This window comes from Zonotrichia albicollis, chromosome 7 (genome assembly GCF_047830755.1).
Source record: "Zonotrichia albicollis isolate bZonAlb1 chromosome 7, bZonAlb1.hap1, whole genome shotgun sequence".
Classification (NCBI taxonomy): Eukaryota; Metazoa; Chordata; class Aves; order Passeriformes; family Passerellidae; genus Zonotrichia; species Zonotrichia albicollis.
This window is the reverse complement of record NC_133825.1, coordinates 4,845,961-4,868,605: the sequence shown is the minus strand read 5'-3', so window position 1 is coordinate 4,868,605 and position 22,645 is coordinate 4,845,961. Positions and strand designations below refer to the sequence as shown.

Sequence of the window (22,645 nt, the reverse complement as noted above, 5' to 3'; positions counted from 1 at the left end):
TAATTACTGAAGTAGTTTTTCCATCAGTATTCCCTGCAATCAGATAATGGAATTAATTTCATGAGGAGATAAGACAGTTATTATTTCTAAGATAAAAATGAAAGGGAGCCTATAAAGGAAGGAAGGTGTGACCTTGTAAAGGACAACAATTAACGACCTTAAATTAAATTAGACAGACTTAATAAAAAATTTTTAAAAACAAGGTTGTCACTGAAGGATTTTATGAACAAAGAGATAAAGAAACATCTTTAGGAAAGGTTCAGATTTAGTCTATGCATCCTTGGAAAAGAGTGAAGGAACACAGAACCTCTGAGTCTCCTTCAATTGTACTCAGCATCACTCTATGATTTCAGATAGATTTAGTTAATAAAGTAAACCTCCTCTTACAGTCCCAAGAAAATATTATTTAAAACATACTTCCTTCAACCAAGGAATATCTTCTTACCATGGTTTGTGCTTTCTCTTGCAAAGCCACATACGAATAGTCTTTTGTATTTTAATGCAGGCACTGGCTCGATATTTTATCTTATTTTTCACTGTAAACACACATAAGACAGAATCTTAATGTTTTATACAGTTTAACACAACTACTATCTTCCTTATACATTTGATGTCACAAAACTGTATGCAGACTATGTGTGCTTGAGAGCTTTTTGTATATTGGAACCACAACATTTAAGAAACAGAATAGCAGAATTCACAATCTTGTGCCAGGCACAGAGGCTCCCACCCAAATCCAACAGGAACAATGAAATGTGTGCACACTCATACACCCCTCCAGATTCACAGATACCAGTAACTTTTGTTAAAAGTTAGAGCACACCCAAGATTTTAGTGTTACAATCTATGATGTCTGAAATCTCCTAAGAATTCAGAAATTCTATTTGCTTCACTATAAACAGCAACAAATAATAATCAGTCACAGACTGTGCTGGCCCAAATGCACAGCCATGTGTGCACTGGCATAAGGCCTTTATGCTCTTCTTCCCCATTCTAATGCAGTTTTCACCCTCCATGTTATCAGAGACTGCTGACATTCTGCATCAGACCCTTCCCAATCTCCCAGGTACCTTTTCTGAAGCACACCACAAGTGCCAATCTCTATTGCACACCACCTTATTACTACTCAGCAGAGTAACTTCAAGAAAAATCCCACCAACCTTGAAATCAGTTACTCAGAGTTCAGTATGTATCTGCTATACATGTCCTTGGCCACATTTCAAGGTGTTATTAATTGCTTTGCTGTATTTTTAACCAACATTTTGAGTTAATAAAACATAAGCCACATACATTTAATCACCGAGAGAGAACACCATTGAACTTTTTTCCAACGACTGCAGATAAGCCAGCGGTTCACTTGTTTAACCAGCTCTGCCAAGTGATCCGGATCAGACTTCATTATCTGATCAAACTCTGCAAACTAAATGGCAATTAAAACAAGTTTTACATATTAGCAGGACAGAGAGTGTTAGATACTATTGTTTGAGATCAGGCTGAATTAAAATTTTTTATATAAACTGTATGTCATTATATCAGCTTTCAATTAAAGTCAGCAGATAATTTTCTTACACTTTGTTGTTTAATGATAACAGAAATTACAAGCGCAGATTTTTTATATGTTTGCTGTATGGACGTCCAACCCTTGGCATTTTGAATAATATAACCGTTTACTAAACACCAAAAATACTTATTGTCAAAATTTTTAAAAATATATTGCTTTTATACATCCTGGAGATGAACTCTGGCCTTCCACAACTTCAAAACACATCTAATTATGTATCTGTGGAAAAAAAAAAAAGCTGAAAGCACTTCTCAATTTTTAACCTTTGTATAAGTTTCCCATTGAAGGCAACGTTTTCTGAAAATCCTGCACTTCTGCTTTTCAGTAAATATAAGACAGGAAGAACATTTTTCTGGGATTACAATAATTTTCCTTTGTCATCGCAATAGCTCTCAACTTCATCTCCTTACTCTGAATAGAAGCAGCAATGTTCAGAATCACAGAAGGAGATTTCAGTTATAAACAGATTTTACTAGAAAATATTTCTTCTTGGCTCTGACTTCATCTTTTTAAAAGTCAACATAATTCTTGGAATACAAACATTGCATTAGAAATACTGCAGCATCAGCAACAAGACTATAAACCCAATTGTATCCATACAAATTTTGTGGTTTATTCAAAGAAAATGAACAAAATTATTTATACAAATCCTGGGCAACCTTATTTAGGTTGGCCACACTTTTACCAATGTGTTAAACAATGTTACTTTCAAATGTCCTTTTCAAATGGAAATTATTTTAAGATTCATAATCATGAACTCCAAGAAAAAGATTACCTTGCCAGGTCTAAAAAACACCTTGGTTAGTCCAAATTTGTAATCATTTTCATTCAGTCCCAGGGCTTTAAATAGGGCCTGAAACACAGAAACCAGAAAGGATTAAATTCTGCCTCCTTCAAAGAAACATGAAAACCAACATCACAATATATTTTCTCATGTGGATGATACAGAAGAATTATTTTCTTACTTTGCAAAAAAGCCTAGGGTCCAGTCGAGCCAATTTTTCAGGCAAGTATTTCTTGTACATATTATACAGTTCATGAAATGACGCTCGTGACGGGAAACCACCTTGCATCAAATCCAGAACTGACACCATCCCTAAATTCACAGACACATACACAAAACCTGGCATCAGTAACATGCAAATTAAGCTGTGAATTTTATGATAAACAGTAAGTAGGTTTATGACATAAGACTCAAAGACATTGTTCAGAGACTAAACCACAAAGTTCAGCTGGGATTTGATCAAGCCTGTAGCATTTTTTGATTATGTGATCAGTCACAAAAAGTTAATACTGAACACATGAGAAAAGCCCATAAGGTTTTCTCCCTATATGAGAAGTAAGTAACACTCAATCATCCATATGATTTTTCTTCTAATATTTCTTCCAAAATCTTTTTTCTTTTTCAGCAGATTTGACAATTTCATTTTCAAAGGGAAGACGAAAAGACCCAAATCTACACCCCAAACCACCAAACAATGCCCAACCAGGCATTTATTTCAATCATGTGAATGGTATTTGTGAGACCTGGTGCAGATACAACCTCAAATACATGTGCAGGGCAGTGCTAGAACATTTAGTGTACTCGAAGTACAAAGTATCAGCTGCTAGGATGTAACATCAATGTCCCCAATAATGTTACAACATTTTGGCTGCAACTAGGGTATCAGTAAATCCCAGACACTGTCAGTAAGATTCAAATTACTTCAGCAGCACAGGCTATACCAGCTTTTACCCCTATTTTACATATTCTTATCCACGGAGGCTGCAGGTAAGATTTTAAGTTAGACCTTAACTTGTGGTTGCTGTCATAAAACTTAATCTTCTGCATACTTGCTTTCAACAGAAATTTAATTTGTTTATACTGTCTTTGTTTTTCAAAAAGTTCAGTGGGGCACGAGCAAATAAAGCTATACACTTGGAAAGCATCTAGCATTTCAAGAATAACAAAGATGCAGCATTTCATCCATGTTAGGTGTTCAGCTCCAAATCAAGCTAATAGTGATATGAAGAAACTTTTGAGAAAGTAAGCTTTTGAGAAAGTAGTATAATTAAACTCAATCACAGTATCAAAAAAATCAAAGAACACTGGTGTGCATCAATTACTAGATATCTCAGCTAACAGTGACTGCCTCTAAAACCTACAGGACTGAACTGGTGCCCTATTAATACTGTGGGCAACTCTTCTTTGCAAGAAGAGTCCTAATGCCAATTCAGATGAATTATTTCTAAAATGAATGCTAAGTCACTAAAAATCTAAATAGCTGTTTATAAGGCATAAATAACCTATCTTCTAGAAAACAGATCAAGCAAGGAAATACTGCTTTCATCCCACATATTTAAAGCTTACGGTAATTTTTAACCACCAAAGTAAAAATCAGAAGGAAAAATATCAGAGGCATACATTACCTGAACACTGAAGCTGAGAGAGGATCTGTCCTCCTTCAAAGTGGTGACTTGTCATCTTTAGATTAGGTTTGATACAGCGAATAAAGCTCGACCCCTAAGACCAAAGCAAGAAGTTAGCAAAATACAGATTTTTAAAACTCCTAAAATAATGGTTAAATAATTAGGACTTATGGGGGGGGGGGGAAGATAAAAATAATAGTATTCTAAAAGAGAAATGCTGACATTATCATAGAATCATGGAATGTTAATGGGTTGAAGTGAGCCTTAAAGGTAATCAAGTCCCAACCCCACCCTTTTCTCTCATATACCAGTTTTGCACTGAAATCTTGGTCTTTATGTAACTGATCTCAATGCTAAAACCATTAATTGGATCCTCAATTCTGTTGAATTTTCACTCAACTGTTCTCTTAACATGTATATAATCTATGATTTATGACTCTAGATCCTACTACCCTCAATATCTTCCACAGTCACAACACTAAAATTCCCCAGAGTTCACATGAGCAAACCAGACTCCTGACATCAGAATCATGCCAGATGAACCTGACCCTTAACTTCTACTTTTTACAACTTCCTTTGGCTCACAGCTGCAGTCTCCCTTCCCTGATGTTCCAGTCTGCTCCTCTGCTATGACCATGTGTGCTACAGTGCTACACCACTGCTCTCTCTGATGAGTTGACATTTAGCAAGGATAACATTTTGCCGAGCACCACCCAATTATTCAGATTTTCCTTTAACAGGTGACTGCTAATGACAACTTTGCATATTCTAAAACAAAATTGGGACTGAGAAAACATAGTATTAAGCCTGATTTGTGGCATATTCTCTCTTTTTCCATCTCTCAGTTGAGAATGAGACAGCACCTGCCAAGGGAACTCTACATTAACAATATCTCCCCAATCACAGATTAGCTAAACTCAAGAGTACAGCAAGCCTGGCCACACACTTTTTTCCCTGGACTGTATTTCAGTTCCAGAATGTTCTGGGTGAAATAGATCACCTTCAGACCAGTCTCATGACTGCAGTAAAATTGTATATGCTGGCTATACTCCAAGCACCCCACTCCTTTGTTTCCCTTAATTTTCCACACTTATTCTTTTTTTGACAGAGCATAACCTAATATCTATAATTGGTTAGAACTTGTGGTCAAGAGAAACAGCACTGTGTTCCTACAATTCCACGTTCTAAAGTAAAATGGCATGTTGTACATGGAGAATTTCACAAGCTATCTAATCATATCAGCCAAATTAACAAATATTCATTAGGGGACTCAGTTTCCTTGACCACTTGTGCATTTACAGCCTATCAAAAAAAGTAAAATGAAAAAATATTTTTAATGACTTTATGGAACATTAAAACAATAATTAATAATAAAGCATTTCTTAAATTACTTACTTCTAATAAACACTTCTAAATTTTCTATAAATTAGTCATCAATGATAATCAATGCACAGAAAGAAGTAAAAGAGACAAAACAGGAGATTGCAGCACAGACAGATTTCATACTGCTTATTCAGTTTTTTTAACTTTCATTCTACAACTTTTTTGAAGGTGGTTGGTTTTCCTTTTTCCAGTAAATATATAACCATTACATGCACAAGAAGATGTTCCAGTAGCTGCAAACTCCAAAGCAATTACTAATCACATTTATTGTAAGCCCTAATATTGAGATTATCTACTTTGTTTTACATCAGAAAACTGTGAACCTTCATCTGTATATATACTTACAGTGCTGTGAAGCTTCTCAAGAAGCAAATTTAACTGAGTCTGTAAAAGAAAACAGGTATTTCAAGAGCCTTACCATGGCATGAACAGAAATGTACACACCAAATAGAGGTACAGCATTACTGCATGCATGCTCATTGTTAGTGAGACAGAACTGATAAACCAAACATTCACCAATTTTAATAGACAAAATCATGCAAGTGTGCATGAATGGCCCTGAGGAAATTGCTTGTATTTAATTGCACAACAATACTGCATGGACTAGTCACTTATTACAACATAGTTATCACAAAAAGCATGCACGTCCTTTTGGGAAAATAAAAAATAATGACAGTGTAATAAAATTATATAAAAAATTAGACCAATCAGCAATCATTTTTAAAAAACACTGAAATTTTGTGAAATCCCAAATTTAATCTATAACAAGCATTATTTGTGTGTTACACAATTAACACAAAGTATATTCCCAGGCTTTCCTTCTGGGTTTTTTTTTTAATGTTATGTCAACATTTACCTGTAATGATCTATTTCTATTTCCAAACTTCCAACTTTTTAATTCTCTATTGATGACAAAAATTACACTTGCTGAGGTTACATTCAAATATACTGTGATGAGAAAAGCCTGTAATACTACTATTATTTGCAGTCAGGTTTTCAGGATAATCAGAGACTTAAACCTACCAGAGAAAACAATTTAGAGTTGGTATTGAAAGTAGTTGGTAGGGACTTTAAATACTCCAAAACCACATCAGAAAAATAGCAATATTTTTACTTTAGAGGTGTGTCTGGGTTTTGGTTTTTTGTTTTTTTTTTTTTTAATATAAATTACTGCTGGGCCAGCCTTTCTAGTTTTTTAGCAAACTTTAAGTATATAGACTGCAGCAATACAAAATTCAGTATGTCCTAACATATTCTTTTTCAGCACTGGAAGCAAAATTCAAAGGATCTGACTTCTGACTGATTTTTTTTAGCCAGATCTTTCAATTACCTTGAATCCAAGAAACAAGATCTGTATGGGTAGTGTGCATCACCTACAGCTGCCAGTTGTCCCTCTGGTAGATAAAATTGGTTTGGGATTTTTTTAACTTAACATGGATGTGGTTAGAAAGAGTGCCACAAGAAGCATGACAAACACTAATAACCTCCTGCTCAGTTCTCACTTATACATACTGTTTATATTTCAACTTGATCATAATAATTATGTTTTCTTAAGTCAGAAACACTTAAGTTTGCAAGAGACAGACTAATTTCCATCAACAGAATACATTTCTGCTTGAGGAAAAATACCCCTTCCTTATACTCTGTGATTTGACAAGAAATAAGCCAGAGACATTCTCAGGTGAACTTCTTCAACAAAATCTGTATATGAGCAAAACATATTGCTAAAACTACTGCTCTTTGAATTGTCACAATTTAATACATCATTAGCAAAAGGTAAAATCATCTCAGATAATCTTGAAGAGATCCAGTGATAAATGAATCATTATTTTCTCAACTGATTAATGAAAATTAATTTTAATTAGTTATAAGGAAGGGATGTGTGAAGGATTTCATAAAGAGAAGTCCCTGCAACATCATCAATAATTGATATAATTAGAAGAAGTTCTAATTTCAGTAGTTCAGAAGACTGACTTACAAATTAATGCACAAAGAATTCTTATTCTTAAAGAGATGAAATATGTAGTAAGAGAAAAGACCTTATTTTGATGTCATCTGAAGTGAAATATTCAAGGCTATTAGTGTTCATCAGCATCACATGCTGTGTCTGGGAAGGTAACACTACATGAATTACTGAAGTAACACATACATTCAAAATGCCATGGAACTTGAAAACATTGAAAGAATTATAGATTGATGGGCCAGATCCAAGAAGAACATGAGTTGTGCTCTAGGTGGAGAGGGGAGTACCAAAGTAACAGAAGGAAATCCAAAAAAGTTCCCCACAAAATTTCTGCTTCACTTCAAAAATGCCTCCCTTTTAATTCACCTCTCCTTGGGCAGTGGTATAATGCACAAGACTGCACCACGGAAGGTGGGGTGCCAAATCCGAGAGAAACTGAAAATCTAGATGGAAGGAAGAGGAAACTATCTCAAAAGATCCCACAGTTGATTTCACTTTTAAAATACAGTTGTAAAAAATTGTGGATCCTAGCTTGATTTAAAGCAGACTCATGGCTGCAGGGTTTGCTCAGGACATGGCTTATCTGTATGCAACTTTTCAGACTACCTGATGATCATGTATTTTATATTAAACCAATTGCTGCACTTTAATTCAACAACTACTATAGAATAGGAAGGAGTTAAAAAGACTCATCAGAGCAAAACTCAAGAGAGCAGCCTGCCCAATTCCCAATTAAATGCCAAAACCACTACCTTACAAGTCAGGCCCTGTATTCTGCTCTTCGTGGCACCATAAACACTTTATTTCTGGCTACCTAACAAAACAACTCCAGAAAGGTGTAATGAGAATACCCTTTGTCAGATTGACCAATATCTTGGTGTTCACTACAGGAAATAAAATAGCCATAGAACACAATACAGTACAGACCTGAAGCAGAATACTATCGCTATAAAAAGCAAGTGTGCTGCTAGCATATCCTTCCTGGTTTTTAGCCCCTGCTGAAGAAAACAATTTTTTAGAAAACAGCTCCAAATGCTAGCCACAAAATGTGATTATGCAAGAAGGAATTGATCTTGCAGTCCTGATCCAGTACTTAACCTTGCTATGGAGCAGAAATGCAGAAACACTCTTCTGTACTGGCAATGTCTCACTCCATGTGCAGGTGTTTTGGACTATCTAAGATACCTGCATTCCCCAGGGACTGTGTCAGGAGTCTAGCTAGGAACATGAGGGAGGTTTTTGGTGGCCCTAGGTAAGATAGCATACCAAAACTGTTTCAGCACTTGACTTGAAGGCATATAAATCCTTCATTGGATCTGGCCCAGATGTGTTGAAAAGAGCTCTTGCTGAAATTGCTGCAGCTCTACCAACTGTAAATCCACGAGACTGAAAAATTTACCTGCAGCCCACGATGTGCCTGCTTTTCATCTCTTAATTCCCCTATTGTTCTCTTTCTAGCCATCCTGAGCTGGAATAGTCCAGCTAAAATAAAACTGCTGAATGAGAAAAGGATGCAGAAAACATTTGGAGAAGACAAGGTTTGAAGGTCAGCTTTGCAACATCAGAAGAAAGGAGAAAATGAGGAGAAGCATCAGATTCAGGTATTGGGAAGGGAAACATTCAGCACAATGAATATCTTCCTCTGTAAGCCATGACTAAGTATATATATATTTCAGAAAAGGAAAAACTATGGTTAAATTAGGTACTGAATTTTGAGAGTTTGGCCAACTGTAGGGAATCAATACATCTTCTAGAAGGTATAATTACAATAGGATGGAAGAACACATTTTGTCACATCTAGAAAATGTTAAAGTCCACCGAATCCAAATTTACATCTCAAAACCTGTTGAATAAAGACTTCTATGTGACTTTGAAAGATTCTGACCTAAAAATCCCTGTATAACCTCTGTAAGGACTATTATGGAAGATACTTTTGACAGAAACGCATAGCATGTAGCTTAAAATGCCAGTTTCTTATAATTCAACAGAAGGAAACCATCTCTTTAACCAAATTTTCTTCTGAATCTCAAATTACTGCTAGTTCTCCCAACCTTAGGTTCTATTTAATTCAAGTAACATAAAACTGGCATATAGTACAAGATAGGACTCTTTACTCTATGATTTTACCTTGAATTTGTTACCCACACTGATGAAACTGAGTTTTCCAGCTTTTTGTTTGGGATCCTTGTTGTTGTTAGTGTTGGCTTCAAACAACTGTCGAACAAATTTGTCCTTGGATTCACATATAAGAGATTGAAGAGACATGTGCAAAGCATCATTGTTTTTTTCCACAAATTGCATCTGAAAATACAACCCAAGAGATAAAAACACATTTGTTTTACTGTCCAAGTTACTGCAGTCTAATTAGAAAACTAAAGGAAATATAGTTACATATTTAAAAATTAGCAAGAACACATGGGGTAAATATTAATATATTATTTCAAACAACTTTTTAGCTGGATACACAAAAGTCTAATGCCAGAGAGAAAAGACATTCTTAAGTTTGAAGGATGTTGTTGGAATTATGAAACCCGAAGAAAGGTTTGGTGCCTTTAACAAGATCAGTTGTTTTTTTGTGGACTTCCAGTTCCAGCACTCAGCACATCATCATCTCTTGGGAGTTCTGCGAAGCTTAATTCTTCACTGCCTGTAATATCACTTAAGATCTATTGTGAAATAGGAATTAATGTGCATGCTTAAACCTACACAGTTTGGAAAATGAAATGAAAACAGGTTATTTTAGAAGTACTATGACTATTTATGAACACTTGATTTATTAAAACATATTGTCACTTCCTACAAACTTTATATATCTGGTTTCTTTAAATTGGATCACTAACTTTGAGAAGAACAATATATTACAGAGAAAGTCAAGAGGTCAATATATTAGTATCCAATTTCCCATTTAAAAAATCCTCAACAGCTTTTGGTGCAACTTAATACAGACTTTGATATTAATGAACAGAAGATGCCAGGACTGCTTTGAAGAAAATACCAGATGTCCCACAAAAGGGTGGGATTCTTCTTTGATAAGAATCAAAGGATTAACACAGGCCTCCAAAGTTTCCTTGGGCCATGAAGACACAAGAGAGGAATATGTATGCAGCCAAGTAAGTAATGCAAGTAGCATCCTTCATACATGGTGAAGTTATACAGACCAACAAAGCCTTATGGACCTTCATTTTAACTTAAACTTTCATTTTTGAAAATTGATGGTCTAGATACCGGCTTCAGGTCTTACAATGTTTTTGTACAATAAGTAATAGCCAAAACAGCACAAGAGTCTGGAATGTATTTTGAGGGTAGCAATTTCAGGTATTTTGTATTTTTACATGAATGAGTCCATTGCCAGTAGAAATGGAAAACACAAAGTACGATGGGGACTGTGTACAAGGATAATCATGTGTCCAAATACTCTTCACTAACAATACTTTTATATCACAGTTTATTCTTCTCCCCAGGATGTAAACACCTTTTGATGCAAAATTTGCAGTAGGCTGTGAATCAATATATTTAATACTGACACCATTACCTGTAGATTTGAAACAAACTTTTACACAAAACACATGTCATTAAAATGGGCTGTAGCCTGAAAAGTTAAAAGAAATTTGTCAATTCGCAAAGACATATCAATGTTTGAACTTCTCTTTTGATCACAAGAAATTTTGTCATTGAAGCTATATGCACTGAAAACATATAAATGTTCTACAAAACACAATAAACATAGTGTTCCACAGATAAAATTACCGTCTCATAGCACACTGCTCCTGCAAAGTGTCGGATAATGAAGCCTTCATCATCTCGGATATTTCTGTGAACGGCCAATTTAGACTTTCTTGGAATCTGGAATTAAGGAGTTGAATTACAAAGAAATATTGCAATGGAGACTAAGAAAAAGTTTATTCTTAGAACACCATCGTGATCTGCCAGGAGCACTAGATGCTAAAATCATATTTCCTGTAAATACAATTGTGCTGATCATTACCATTCCTGTCCAAACCATGATGTTCTAAAAACCCAATTTCAAACTCTTCACACACTTAAATACATTGCATTCAAAATACATGTCACCAGGATTGCTAATACCAGCCAGTTGATTTTGGTTGTGCCTTTAATCAACACTTTCTTTATCATAAATTTGACAGCTGATGAAAAACCTTGTTATGTGAATAGGATTAGACTGAAGCTCAAGATATGGCTTTAGATGGTATATGTTAACAGGCAAGCACTAGCTGATCATACACACACCATCAGAATGTTTCACTTCACACCAATTCAGGCAAGCAGGATTAAGTGGAAACTTAGCACAAGGTAAATGGATGACAATTTTTGTAAATGGATTTTAAATGATGGCTTCCTTTACTCATATTTTTAGGCATTTTTTTAAATTTCAACACAATTCATGGACATAAATTTCAACAATTTGCCTTAATCTTCCAGATAGTGCTGTATGTTAAAAAATAAGCAACAAAAAAATTTTCCTAGTATGATTCCTATATTCATCTCTGAAGTGCTAGCTAGACACTAGACATGAGTCAAACGTTCTCCAAAGCAAGAAATTTTTTAAAAGAACAACAAAATAGCTCATCTGATAGGAAACAATCTAAATTAAAATGTGTTTTTACTTCCTTTCATGTTTTACATGTTAAACTTCAAATGCAAGTCAAGAATATGGCTTTAGTTTCAGCAGGATATTAGAATTGCTTGAAGTCTTCAGTGAACTTTTCATCAAATCTAATCACCAACCTTGTCCTTAACAAAGAGGTACAGACTGTGCAGACTGGGCGGTATGAGATTTCTTATGAAAGATTTTCATTACAGTGAAGTGTTACTATCAACTGTTCCAAGAACTGTTTCATTAAAACAAGACAGACTACAAAAATAAACCTACCGAGAGCCTGAAATGGTCCTTCTGTTTTTGATGCACAACTGAAGTAAAATGCTGGTCACTTGGTTGGGGAAGACGATTTTCTTCATCCAAAATATCCAGTACACCTACTAATTTTGCTTCAATCAAATCTGTTAATAAAAAACCCCCATATATTTATGGAAATTGAATATATCAACTTGTATCACTACTGAAAATTACACACCGAAATGCTGCTGATCTGATTCTCTACAAAAGTACCTATGGAAAGCCATTAAACAAAATACAAGAAGTCACAGCAAATCAATTCTGTAGATCTTAATAGGTATGTATAGGATATCCATCAAATCTAGAAGTTCTACGCTTGTGGAACAAGGGAGAAAAAGATCAGGAACTAATTGTTTGATTTTAACTCTTAATCTCAAGCTGAAATTAGTCATCCAAAAAGTGCCTAAGTCTTCTTACAGTACGATCCTAGGTCTAGCTTCAATTGCTGGGGGAGATTTTTAAGCTTTTCATACACATTTTACCACATGTCAAAACTAAAAGGTTAATATTTCCATTTGACAACATGACTCAGTGAGAAGTAGAATTTGTTTTAGGAAAGGCAGACCAGCATTTAGCAGACAGTGGTGGTTTCACAGCTTTTAACAACTGAATTGCCCTGACCTCTCACACAGATATTCCGAAGCCCTTGAAAGCTGACACAGAAATTCATGCTCTTGAAACTATTAGACACAAACTTACAGTTTTGCAATTTTTTTTCATTCTCTATGAAACTGCTCTTTTAAGAGGAATTTTTACTACAAACCTTTTCCTGTGGAAAGGATGAAACTGCTATTCTTGTACTGCAGAAATGCCTATGAACTCTTAAGATTGTGAATTGAATGAGGATATATATAAAACCATATAATTACTAGTGCTATGCATATTTCACCTCCTCTGCTTGAAGGTTTTTTCCCCATGACAGCAACAAAAAGCTTGACAACTCAAAAAGTCCATACCTATACAGTCCTGATTATCTACATAACGAACTTCATTAACCCCCAGGCCTTCTTTCTGGTAAAGTTCTTGTTCCTAAAATAATTGAACAGAGAAAACACCATTCTTAATTTTTTTTCTAAAAAAAAATCAAGAAAAAAAATATTTTTTCTAATAAATATGAAACAATTTTTAAAAATATAGCAGGAATCAACACACATTTAAGAATTTCCTTACACAGCTTAATGTATTCCAACTTTAATGCCTTAATGATAAGCCTGTTCAATTCAATATTTTCATTAGGTATTGGGGATTATCCAATCTCTGGATACCTCATCGCTGGTTTTCAAAAATCCACATTCTTTTCTGACACAACCGGATGTCACATAATATAGAAACAGTATGTCAACTGATTTTTTTTTTATTCAAACGTAAGGTGTAATCTTATGAAAAGTAGTTCTATTTAAAGTATCCCTTCAGCAAAAAAAAAAAAAAAAAAATCCTCAAATATAATAGTTAAAAAACCAAATCCTCAAATATAACATTAAATATATCATACCTCTTTCAGAATTCTTTCATTTAAAAATTGCTGCAGTTTTTCATTACAGTAGTTTATACAGAATTGTTCAAAACTGTTGTGCTCAAAGTACTCTGAAAGACAGAAGTTAAACTTTTATGATAAAACAGTGTTCCAAGAGTTTAAATTAAATAGTAAATAAGAGAAGCTTCACAGTGCTAATATTTAAAGATGTGTTCAGATCTACAGTCATTTCTTTCAGCAAAATGAAATCTTTTACAGATTTCCACATTGTACACAAGCCATCTAAAACTACTGCAGCAGATAATATTTCTGAGATAAATGACAGACAGTTGGCAGCAAACCAAAGCAAGATGCTTCCAGACAGTGAAATTGTACCAATACACCCTCATGCATCTATGATACAGCAGGCTAGCAGTAGATACCAAAACTCTAAAAACCTGAAAACCAAAGGCTGTTCCCCTGGACAACCTTGGCAGGACTAGAGCACATCACAAAACATGCCCTGTTTTGAATTTTAGTGAGTCAAAGAAGCAAAAAGCAAAAGCTTTACAAGAACCATCAACACCAAAAAGAAAAACCCTCCCACTCTTCATTACAGAATTTGTTATTGAATCTTTGGTGGAAAAAAGTGACATCTAGAAATTATTTTAGGTGTACTTACCAAAACCAGCTATATCTAGAACTCCAATGAAGAAAGAAGAAGTTTCAAATGGAAAGCACTGGTTTACCCTTTTCACTACATGATCAAACAGATGACTGTACACGGTTTTAGCCAAGGCATCGCAAGCATTGTTTGCTTGTTCCACTTTCAAGGGTACCCTAAAAAAACAAGATACAAACCTTATCTTTCAGAATTCCTTACTGTGAAATGCTGAGATAAGACTCTAAACCTAAAAACAGGCTGTCCAATACCATAAATTAGGACCTAAAAAACCTTCCCCGATCTCTAGGCCAAGGCAGGAAACAACCTTGCCAAGTTAGGCTATCTTAGCTGTAAAAAACAATAATGTTTTGCTACCATCAGTAGAAGTGAAACTAAGATGCTTTCATAATTGTTTATTAAATAATTAGAAACTCTACTGACAGTTTCCAGAGAAAGATATTTAAACTATATACGACACCATCTACAAAAATATTTCTATTTACTTATGATTTGTTATGTTAGAATAAAGCCTAAAGTTCAGTTTTTGCTCTGACATCTTTTCTGCTCCTCACCCCATCACACTAGCAAGGAGGCTGAGGGTGAACAAGAAGCTGAGAGGGGGACACAGCTGGGACAGCTGACCCCAACTGACCAAAGGGACATCCCCTATCATATGGCATCAGCATCATGTTCAGCAATAAAAGCTGAAGGAAGAAGGGGAAAAGGGGAATGATTCTATGAATTTAAAATTTTGTCTTCCTAAGTAACCACAACATGTGATGAAGCCTGCTGTCCTGGGGAGCTGAACACTGACCTTCCAGCAGAAAGTAGAGAATGAATTCCTGGTTTTGCATTTCTGGCATGTGTAGCTTTTGCTTTACCTTTTAAACTGCCTTTATCAATAACCAACATGTTTTCTCATTTTTACCCTTCCCCTTTTCCTTCCACTGGCAGGGAGTGAGTGGCTACAAGGGGCTGAGTTGCCAGCTGGAGTTAAACCACAACAACAGCTTATCCATATTGCACAATTTCCTTCACTTCCCAGAATTCATAAGCACTAAACTAACTAACTAATAATTACTATTTTTTTATTTCTTCAAAGATAATACTCCTTATGGAGATCACATTCTACTGTGACTGGTAAGGCATGGAACCAGAGTCTCCATTCCCAAAGGACACTTGCAGCTACATTACATTTGATAGTAATTAGCTTTAACACACAATCTTGTCTTCCACTAAGTATCTATATCATCTTAAGGTAATGAGTACTGACAGAAATCTCAGCTTATAAATAGAAGGAAGGTACCTTTGCATTCTGTTCTGATACGTTTAAGAGATCAGAATACTAATTCCTGTCAGCTGCAGACCTATTACATAATACAATATATTAAAATCATTTATGTTTTTCACTTACTTTTTTAAACAACATGACAAATAGTTGTACTGCTAAAGCATGTATTTACAAAATGGTCCTAGTGTTCAAAATAGCAAATTCTGCCACTGTTAATTAAGCGCAATTCTAAAGACTGCACAAACCCTTGCTGCTAAATTTCATAGTATGCAGCAAACATGCATGGAAAGAAAATGTAACCCTGCAAAGCATTTTGCACAACTGAAAGTTCAGAACCACTAAACAACGCTGAAAATGGCTGAAACAGTAGATACACAAGAGCCCCACCACAGAACTGATGTTCAGAACAAGCAGCTTTCTTTTCATGAACTTGCTTTCCCTCAGCTCCTCCTTTCTTTGGTCTGCACAAAGACAAATGAATCTCTTTCTTTCTCTTGTTTCTTGCCTGAACAGGAAAAGATAAATTCGCCTTCCTCCATTTTACCTTCTTTCCCTCTCCTGAATTTATCAGCTACTTGAATGCAATGGAGAAAAAAATTGCCAAATTCTAAGTACTTTGGTAAGGCTGCAAGAAAAACCCTTGTTGGTCTTCATGCCAATTTCTTCAGGAAGGTTTCCAATGATCTAGAGTTTGAGCCCTAGGGGAAAGCATGGATGAGGTAGATTTAGTCTGTGGACAAAATCTCTCCATGCAAACTCCATGCAGTTCCCAAATATATTCCAGAACAAATTAATTAAAAACATGTCTAATTTGCCCATGGTTGACAACAACTGAGGCAGACAGCAGGTGAAGTGATATCCATCAATTACTGTCATCCAATATGGTTACTGGTTCATAAATAAAGTAGCCTGGATTAAGTAACCCCACCTAGTTAAATATTCCACATAATTAAAGAATATAAGCAGCATATTTGTAATTTGAAAAAAGCCAAAGTTCAAAAAAGTTTTGAAAAAGTTTTTACAATGGACACTTCAGTAGCATCACTAAAAATAATGCATTTTGGTAGAAAATGTACTGCAAAAGAAGCTGGAGGAACTGGAATGACGCAAGTGAATTTTTTTCACCTTGTAAAATAATTTAGTTTGTGATGATGGAGTCCTGTGTGAAAGACTTCTTGGAAAAGAAGAAACTGAGCAAGAGAAAAGCACAGTAGCACATTTACAGTCTAAGAGAAGCACCAGATTTTTGAATCCTAACACATTATTTCTATCTGTAAATACACTTCACATGGATGGCAAAAACATCATCCAGCAAGGTAATTATTTTGGGGTTTTGGGAGACAAAGACAGATAGACGTAGTGCAGCTGTCAAGTCCCCCAGGCAATTCACTGCACATGATTATTTAATAAAATTCAGAGAGATTGCATTTAGCATCACCCTCCTACTGCTCCTTGTTGGCTCCACTGTGCCCAGCAGAACAAAGCCTTTGTTATACTCTGAGCACAGTGATTTCAGCTGAGCTATTTATTCACTGTGACCTAATAGGACTCACATGATCTACTTGCACACAAAAGGTCCCTAAGAAAGAGAGAGAAATGAGCAGCTCTTTGGGTTGCTGGAACAAAAAAAACAATGTACTTGTCAAAACTCTAATACTGATAGCAGTCAAGTAGTTTCTAAACCACACTACCATAGAAAAATTGTGTCTATGTAACAAATGTCTAAAATAGTCCAATCCACTTTTACGTGCAGTAAGCCATGTGAGATGATGATATTGGTGTATTTATTAGAGTATGTCTGATTTTAGATGCACAAGTTTATAAAATGCTAGCAAAAGAGGCTTAATGCAATAATCATTGAGAGGTGTAAGAAGTCTGCTGAACTCATTTTTGACATCCTCAAAATAAAACACAGGAAAAGTAAGATCTGCTGGCATAAAAACATAGCTCCTTGTGTCTGCAGACTTCTGAAACTGCACAGTGCAAATAACACTACAGGCGTATCAGGATAAATTCACTGATCAGAAAGTCTTTACAGTTTTAATCCAAAGTAAACTCAAAGCCGTAACAAAAATTAAGAAACATTCCTTGACAGTGTCACTTGAGGAGTGAACACATGGTCTGCCTCATAAAGGTGGTAGCTTGGAATGTCCCACCAAACATTCTCAAAAGGAAAACATACAGACAAGCCTTATGTCTGTGTTACATGTACAACAGCCAAAATTAAGCTTCTAGCCTTCTCAGAGGCTGAACCAGCAGTTCCCTGAAAGCATTTCCAGTGGGGTGCCATCTGAATCTGACATGGATACAATTCATTCAAAGCCCTTCTGCTTCTAATTAACACTTTCACTTAAAAGGAATGTAAAACTAAGGGTATTCTCAAAAAATGGGCTCTAATAATACTGAAGTAACAAAGCAGAAAATCTTGTAACAAGATTAGCATACAAGATTATTTTCCAAAAAATTCATAATGTAAAAATCCACAAGACATATTTCAGTAAAGGAAAGTGGGTGGTAGTAAGCTGAGAAGAATTTAAAAATGCAAATGGAAGACGAAGAATAACCAGGTAAGCAGTAAGTCAACAGAGAAAGATCAGCAATGATTGTGCATCCCAACTTGAATTAAGTAAAAAATGTTATTGACTTTCATAACCTGTAATGTTCATATTGCCATGAATTACTGTGAGTGCCATCTGTACTGTAAAATAAGAAATTTTCTACTCTAATGTACTGATAAAGCTTCTCCTGGATGAATATATCAAAGATTTTGCTGTCAATTTAGACACGGCTTGGAAAAGAGCAAATAGTAAAAGCTGGGTCAATATTTTCCACTGGAGACACTTTTTCCTGCAAGACTGACATCTTCCTATACATTAAGCTTGTAATGAAGGGGGAAAAATTACTTGTAACACTCCATATCATCTGGATATGACAACGACAAGCAAGATGACAACGACTCAAAGTCCCCAATTTCTAGTAACTTCTGGAGGAGAGAGAGGAGGAATTTACATTGGGCAGGGAGAGAAGAATTTACTCTCCAGAAATGGACTTTTGAATACACAATTAAGAGGTTTAGATCTTGAGCTTTTAACTGAATGTAGAGTAATACATCACCCTCTCCCACTTCCCCCAACATTATTTACCATTTGGCACTGAATTAGAATTTTTTCCATAATAATAATTTCTGTAATACATTTCCAAAGAAATTGCAAATACAAAATATGCAAGGAACTCAAATAAACCCCATTAGTACAGAAAATGATGAGTTTCATATATTAAACATTTGGTGTAATGTGAATAAAGTATTTCCAATTCACTAAAACAATCACACTGTTTCCATAGATTAATAAAAAGCACACCTATATTCTTCCAAGGAGTGAATGTTTATTAGCTTCCGAATTAAAAGATTGATACATTCAGCTGAACGCTGAGAATTACTTTAATGTACACAAAACTGCTTAGTCCAAGCTCAGTCTTTTATGTGAACTCCAGAAAATACTCAACACAGAAAACTAAATATTAAAACACACAATTCAGTTGCAGGCCTCCCTGACAGCTTGCATGCTAGGATCAATCTCAGCAAGAGAAAATTTGTGGTAGAAGCTAGAGGTTTTTCATAAACAAAAGGTAACTGCATTGTCATTTTCATAAAACTCCGTTTTGCAAGAGTTATAAATTTCATGGTTTTGAAATGTTATCACCAGTACCATATTTATACAGGCTCTTTGCCCCTAATTCTTTTCTATGTACATACAGAAAGGAACCATTATCTTGCTTCTGTGCCTAGGAGGCTACCTGGAGAATAGCTTCAGAAAAAAAAAAAAAAAACAAAAAACTCCCACACTTTCTATCTGTGTTTTTGTGAAACATTATTTACAGTCAAGATTAAATGTGTGTTTACCAAAACCAGCAAAAAAGCAGCAATTTCTGGATTACCATTTGCAGGGGTGTTTTTAAAGTTAAAACTTGATTTCAGAAGAATTACGTATGACAAACACAAGGACAGTAATCACTCAGGCATTAAGAAGGGGGGGCCATCCTGCCCTCTAATTAAAGCATCCCAGCCCTAATTATTACAGGGCAGCACTCACGGGAGCACTGCGCAGCCCTCAGGAGAAAGATTCAAGCGCCTTCTGAAAGACTTCAGGCACCACATTGACATTCCTTAATAGAGTGTATCTGAGAAATTATTTAGCATATCAAATTTGCTGTGCAGGCTGTGGATTTAACTGGCTGACTGCTATACTTTCTTTGGCCACACAGCGTACTCACTAACACGAGAGATTTTATACAGCACAGGAGTTACTTATTCAAAGTGCTGTAAGCCTGCTAGCCTTCAGCTAGTGTAAGTGTACAACTGTGATTTCTTTACGACCAAGGGGGTGCACCCGTGCTCGGTGAGCCATTAAAAGAAGCGCTTTAGGGGCGCTTGGTGCGAGCGCACCTCAGTTCCGCCCGGCAGCAGGTGAAGCGGAGCTGGGGCCGATTGTGCCGGTGGGTGACCAGGGGCGGCGCGGAGCCGGCCCCCGGCAGGGCAGCAGCACAAGCGGCCCCTCACGGGCGGCCCCTCACGGGCGGGCCCCTCCCCGCCCCGCCCCTCCCGCCGGCGCCGCCACTCACTTGATGACCGTGCCCTTGGCGCCCCCTGCCGTGGTGAGCATGACGCGCGAGGTGAGGCTCCCGCGCAGGTCGTCCTCGTCCAGGCCCAGCAGGGCCGCGCAGCGTTCCAGCGCCGCCTGGCTCCGCGCGCGCGGCGTGCAGCCCCCTGCGGACACACAGCGTCAGCGGCCGCTGCCCCTGCACAGCGCCTCAGAGCAGTGCGGGGCCTAGAGGCAGCTCACAGAGCCCAGGGAACCGCCGCAAAACAAACACAAAAATAACATCTCGCCCAAAAACTACACGTGAAATTCGGTATTTCTAGAACACTTTCCAGGCTGCTTGTAGGGAAGAACTACCCCAAAATGGAGAAGTGCTAACCCCTACAAACTAACTCTAGTGACTTAAAACTTTTGAACTTAGATATTCCTGTAATCCTCCAGGCTCCCTTGCAATGCAGCAGAAGCGGCTGCTAGGGCAGGCTCCTGGCACTTGGATTTTTCAGATAAGGCTCTGTACATGTGCCAGGTAAACAACGGGAGGTGCAGTCCTGCTGCTCTGCACCTGCCTTGGCGCCAGGGCACGGCCAGCAGAGATCTCCAACTGGCACACCACCCACTTTAATAAAATCTAGCACTTATTTACATGCGTTTGCTGTTGCTTGCAGTAGAGCAGCAACAGAACTCTAGAGGGTCTCACCAGTCTCGCTCTGGTAAGAGACTGCCTGCAGCAGTTCAAATGCACATCCTGTGTCTAGACACACATGGTGAGGGAAAAACAAAACAGGTATTTGGAATTTAGAAGTTCAATACATTCATTTACATTTCAGAAATGCCTTTACATTTTAGAAGATCTATAATTTATTCCTGAAAAAATGGGTCTGAATTTCAGTTTTTAGAGGTCATAGGTTCTCTGGTGACATTCTGTTCTCTAAACCCTGACTTTCCTCACCATCTGTGGTTCCCACTCTTCTCATTCATTTCTTCCTCAAACTCACATTTTCACCTCTTTCACTGTTTAACCTGGTTCAATGCCTACATCACAGCTCAAAAAAGGCCCAAACAGGGAAGCTCTCTGGGAAGCTTACTGCTTTGAGCTACATGAGGCCACTACCCATCTCTACACCTGCATCTTCCCAGATTCATTCTCATTAATCCTGTTCATTTTTGTCATCTTCATGAAGATGGCAACAGCATGAACTGACACTGGGGAGGTTGACATTTGATCTATAGAGTAGAGAGAGGAAAACAAAAACGAAAACCAACCCACCTCTCTGCCAACCCTAAGCTGCCCAATTTAAATTCAGCACTGGCCCTGATTTGACACATGAGACTGGAGCCCACCCAAGATCTCTTCTGAACAGAATGTTTTGTACAGTACTGTGCTGATTCTGTACTTGGGGTCAGGAGCTAGTGAACCTGTAAGGTTAGCACTCATTTAATTCATCATTCAGAACACTTTAAAATGTTCTTTGATCTTTTCTTCCAAACAACTGCACCTACAGCTATACATATTTGAAGCAGGACCAGGAGAAACAAATTTCACTCTGTCTTGCAACTCATTTGTAGTACATCCAGACCCAGAGGAATCAGCCCTTCAGGAATATATGGACAGCAGTTCTCAATTTAGAGAGGCTGATTTCAGTAGTAAGGTAATAAGGACAATTCCCAAATCATTAAATCTCCTTCATCAACCTTCATGCACATTCTGCAATTAAGTCCCAAGCACACTTGTACTGCTTCACCTTGTGAGCAACATCTTGAAATGAGGAAGTTATATTTACCTATGTTTTTGCTGTAACTTTTTTTTTTTCATTTCTCAAAATACTAACTGAAACAGATAAAACCTCTTGTTCGTTACACAGAAAACCTTAAAAATAGAAGATGTGATTAAGTGTTTGTCTAGCTTGCTACACAGAAAAAACCTCAAAAATAGAGGATGTGGTTAAGTTCCTGTTTGATTTATTTAACTTACATAATTCTTTTTTTGCCTGCATAATCGCGTGGTAATCATAAGATCTTAAGTAAGTTTTATAAGAGAAAGGGCGAAGCTCTTCTACCAAATATGGAATCAGGTCAAAGGACACAACCGAGGAAGACTACCAAGACCTTCATCATCGACCACCAGGAGGTGAGAGAAGACCCCCTAGCAACAATCAACGCAAGCGCAGAGTACTTCAAAATGACGCAGCAGTCCGGAAGCACTAAGAACTTAAAAAGGGGGACGTTGGGGATGAGGGTGCGGCAGTTGGTGGAGCGGAGACTCCCCTGCCGTCCAGCGCTGAAACTTTTGCTTATGCTGTATGCCTTGAATTGATAAATTCAAACTGGAAATTTCACTCCTCTTGAGTCTATTTATAACAAATTGGGGCCGTGACTCGGATGGGGGAGTGAATTGGAAAAGTTGTTCC

The 22,645-nt window shown here is 36.8% G+C and overlaps 1 protein-coding gene across 1 annotated transcript in view; it reads right to left on the bottom strand.

Annotated features, from left to right (window-relative positions):
* Positions 1-21,352, bottom strand: part of LOC141729563 (unconventional myosin-VI-like) — a 41,910-nt gene extending 20,558 nt beyond the window's left edge. Inside the window, exons 1-14 of the mRNA XM_074544268.1 lie at positions 21,349-21,352; positions 20,260-20,404; positions 14,367-14,524; positions 13,724-13,815; positions 13,188-13,260; positions 12,208-12,335; positions 11,064-11,159; positions 9,444-9,617; positions 5,699-5,737; positions 3,971-4,064; positions 2,527-2,657; positions 2,337-2,414; positions 1,291-1,420; positions 446-536 (exon numbers count right to left, since the gene is read on the bottom strand). Coding sequence (XP_074400369.1) covers positions 446-536; positions 1,291-1,420; positions 2,337-2,414; positions 2,527-2,657; positions 3,971-4,064; positions 5,699-5,737; positions 9,444-9,617; positions 11,064-11,159; positions 12,208-12,335; positions 13,188-13,260; positions 13,724-13,815; positions 14,367-14,524; positions 20,260-20,404; positions 21,349-21,352 — 1,433 coding nt within the window. The remainder of the gene's footprint in view (positions 1-445; positions 537-1,290; positions 1,421-2,336; positions 2,415-2,526; positions 2,658-3,970; positions 4,065-5,698; positions 5,738-9,443; positions 9,618-11,063; positions 11,160-12,207; positions 12,336-13,187; positions 13,261-13,723; positions 13,816-14,366; positions 14,525-20,259; positions 20,405-21,348) is intronic.
* Between the last annotated feature and the right edge of the window lie 1,293 nt (positions 21,353-22,645).